The 3,512-nt window shown below is 42.0% G+C and overlaps 1 protein-coding gene across 1 annotated transcript in view; it reads left to right on the top strand.

The window, feature by feature from the left end:
- Rars (arginyl-tRNA synthetase) overlaps positions 1 to 3,512 on the top strand; it is a 27,990-nt gene that overhangs the window by 14,902 nt on the left and 9,576 nt on the right. Inside the window, exons 9-11 of the mRNA XM_021211917.1 lie at positions 201 to 305; positions 2,463 to 2,641; positions 3,214 to 3,323. Of these exons, the coding sequence (XP_021067576.1) occupies positions 201 to 305; positions 2,463 to 2,641; positions 3,214 to 3,323 (394 nt within the window). The remainder of the gene's footprint in view (positions 1 to 200; positions 306 to 2,462; positions 2,642 to 3,213; positions 3,324 to 3,512) is intronic.

Below are 3,512 nucleotides of genomic sequence, written 5' to 3'. Positions count from 1 at the left end.
GAGAGAGAGAGAGAGAGAGAGAGAGCGCGAGAGAGAGAGAGAGAGAGAGAGAGAGAGATTGATTTTTTTTAGTTCTGTATTATTCATACCCGGTGTAATTAATTTCTTTTTTCTGTTTCAGATAACAAGTTTTCTAAATGTTGTTTTTCCCCTTTTGCTTACATGTTTGTTCATTTACTGTATTTGGTGGTATTTTCTAGAGTTTAATAAAATCTATGATGCATTGGACATCACTTTAATAGAAAGAGGAGAATCCTTCTATCAAGATAGGATGAATGATATTGTAAAGGAGTTTGAAGATAAAGGTAGGCATTATTCTTTTTAAACTTGTATTAATATTACTGAAACTTACAAACAGGCAAAAGTAAAGATAATAGCATTTATAATAATTGTGAAGACCATAAATTCATCATACAGCTTCAGCAGGTATAGGTATTAAATGTAGAATATACTTGGTTCTGTCCATACACCTTTACATCATTTCAGCTACCCCTCTGTCCATGAAAGAACCTATTCATATTCCTGTGTTACAGCTGTATCGTTATTCCATCGAGGGTTAATTTTTCTCCCTCTGTGTATTAGAGATATGGTTTTGCTTGGTAGCCCTGGCTGGCTTTGAATTACATATGTAGACCAAGACGATGAGCACCTCCACCCTCAGTATTGATTGAACTCAAGGGCTTGTACCTCGTATGTGCTAGGCAGGCACTCTGCTGCTGACGCTGTCAGCTCCAGCATTAATGTCTTACTTAATACCATTCAGTAGACAATTCAGATGTCCCAATGGGGTTCGTTTTAATCTGTTCATGTGTTCATTCAAGTGTAGGGTCTATCCCCAAGATCAGAGCTGACATGGGACTTGCTGCCCTCCTGCCTCAGCTTCCCAGATGCTGAGATAAGTGTTTGAACTATGTCCAGCTTCATAATTTTAATCACAGGCTTATTTTTTATTTGTGTTCTGTAATACATCGTAGTCCTTCTTTTCCCTGCTCTGTAAGGAACCCTGGCTAGCCTGGAACTTGTATAGACCAATGTCTCCAAGTTTGTGGCGCTTCTCCCCTTTCTGCCTCCAAAGTACTGGTATTACAGGCATTAATTATATTACGATGCCTGGATATGTGGTTTTGGTTGTTAAAGAAAAAAGGCTATTTGTCTGATTCCTCCTATTGGTGTCACTTTGTACTCCAGGCTGGCCTCAGATTTAAGATGATTCTCTTGCCCTGGCTTCCCCAAGGCTAGAACTACAGACAGGAACCACAGTGCCTGGCTCTGCCTCTAGTTTTAAAAGAGAATTCATTCTTTCTAGTTTGCTTTGATTTTTCAAGAAGACAAGCAACATCTGGTTGGCTCTTTGTGATACTAAGATTGGTTAGCAGCTTTAGGTGCTAAGACTGACTGAGCCGACTCATCTGTCATTCACACCATCACACTGCCCTGATAGTTTCAGTAGCTGTTGGTGACTGTAGCTTTGACCTGTTATTTTCATTCATTTGATAGGATGTTGTCATCCCCATCTCTGTGTGTGTGTGCGTGCGTGGGTGTGTGCATGCACAGCAAGTACTCTTAACCACTGAGCCATCCTTCATCACAGAAGCCTGGTTCTTGAATGTCGAAATGGAGTCTAGGAACCATCCTTTTACGATAATTCACAGGAGTTGTGGTGCTGAAGACCAAACATACACTGGCAAATGCCTACACTTGAGCACTGTTCCCAGCCCTAAAAAATACAGAGGAGTCATGGTCACAGGCAGTGGCCCTGAGAGTTGTCAGTCTTGCTCCCCAGGGTGTAGTTTTAAGCACTACCTATGCTGAGTCACTTTTCTAAGCTGCAAGACAGTATGGTAGCACTTACTGCATAGGTACTATGGAATTAAATTTGGGATTTAATATTATGGGTGACACAGAAATGAAGTATAGCTGTTAAAATGTTGCTTCCTGTCTCTTCTTGGGTCTAAGAACTTTGCTTTTTCTGTAAAGCACATGAACACGATTTTATTTTTCTTACTCCATATTCCAGATATAGTATTGCTATATTTAAGCATATTCCGAAAGGCCTTATTTTCCTTCCAGAGGAAAGTTAAGGTTCTACCCAGAAATTGAAGCACAAATGTTCATATTTGGCCTGCTGGATGGATGCTTCCATTGGGGTGTTGTTTGTTTAGCCAGATCAGTGTGAGTGCAGAGCCTAGCCCTCCTATTTGACTGGTGCTCTGAAGTCAGTCTTGGCCGTAGTCATTTCCCAAGATTTATAGTAGATCACGTTGGGACACAGTGTAGTACATGAACTACCCACATTCTCTCATACACAAAAAGGATAAGCTTAATTGTTAAAAAGCAAAATATTCACAGAATGACCAAGTACTTATGTCATCCTAGAACACAGTAGGATTCTAGTTCCAAGAGGGTTCTTTTCTCATTATTAATGAAGATTTATTTTGGTTTTGTTGTTTCTTTGTGGCTAGGGTTTGTACAAGTGGATGATGGCAGGAAAATTGTGTTCGTGCCTGGGTGTTCTGTACCGTTAACAATAGTGAAATCAGATGGGGGCTATACCTATGACACGTCTGACCTGGCTGCCATCAAACAGAGGCTGTTTGAAGAAAAAGCAAATAAGATTATTTATGTGGTGGACAATGGACAAGTAAGTTTGTGGGTTTGTCTATAGCCCCATTGCAGACAGTGACAGATACATAGAAACTGTACCTAATGGAGGTACAAAAGCCATGTGACTTTTGTTGGGAGATAAGGTGTCATTCAGCCCTTTTGACCTCAAACTTGAAATCCCAACTTTGTAAATGAGAACTAAGATTTACTAGAGCTCTCTGCCTGTTGTTTAGTTTTGCTCTGATGGGCATCCTGTGCTTTGCATGTGGTGGGCAAGTGTGAAGGCGGGCATTGCCGTATCCTCAGTGCCTGAGCTTGTTAAAACTGAGACATGCTCTCATAGACACAAACGCAGGCTGCCTCAGCACTGCTGCGTGACTGAGTGTGACCTGCCACTCCTGAGATCACAGGCATGTATCCGTTTAAGACCTGCTGTAGAAACTGTTAGCGTGTTCTTGCTTTTTGGTGGGCACATCTGGGGAATAGAACTTTTATAATAACGCTTGCCCAATAGGATTGTCATGTGGTGCCTGAGCACAGGAGCCTGCCATCTTTTTCTTCATTAGTAACTAACAGTGTCATTCTGCTCTTTGTCTCTACTCTTTGTAGGCTATCCACTTCCAGACACTGTTTGCTGCTGCTCAGATGATTGGTTGGTATGACCCCAAAGTAACTCAAGTGGCCCATGTGGGATTTGGTGTCGTCCTAGGAGAAGACAAGTAAGTAGCCGTGCTTCAGCACTCTTGCAGTAGAGCTCTCTCCCGTAAGGACAGTGACAGCAGCTAGGTTACAGTGAGGACAGTGCGGCAACAGTTAGGTTACAGTGAGGACAGTGTGGCAGCAGCAGTTAGGTTACAGTGAGGACAGTGACAGCAGCAGTTAGGTTACAGTGAGGACAGTGTGACAGC

Source organism: Mus pahari, chromosome 14, assembly GCF_900095145.1.
Source record: "Mus pahari chromosome 14, PAHARI_EIJ_v1.1, whole genome shotgun sequence".
In the NCBI taxonomy this organism is placed as follows: domain Eukaryota; kingdom Metazoa; phylum Chordata; class Mammalia; order Rodentia; family Muridae; genus Mus; species Mus pahari.
This window is presented reverse-complemented; position numbering and strand designations above follow the sequence as displayed.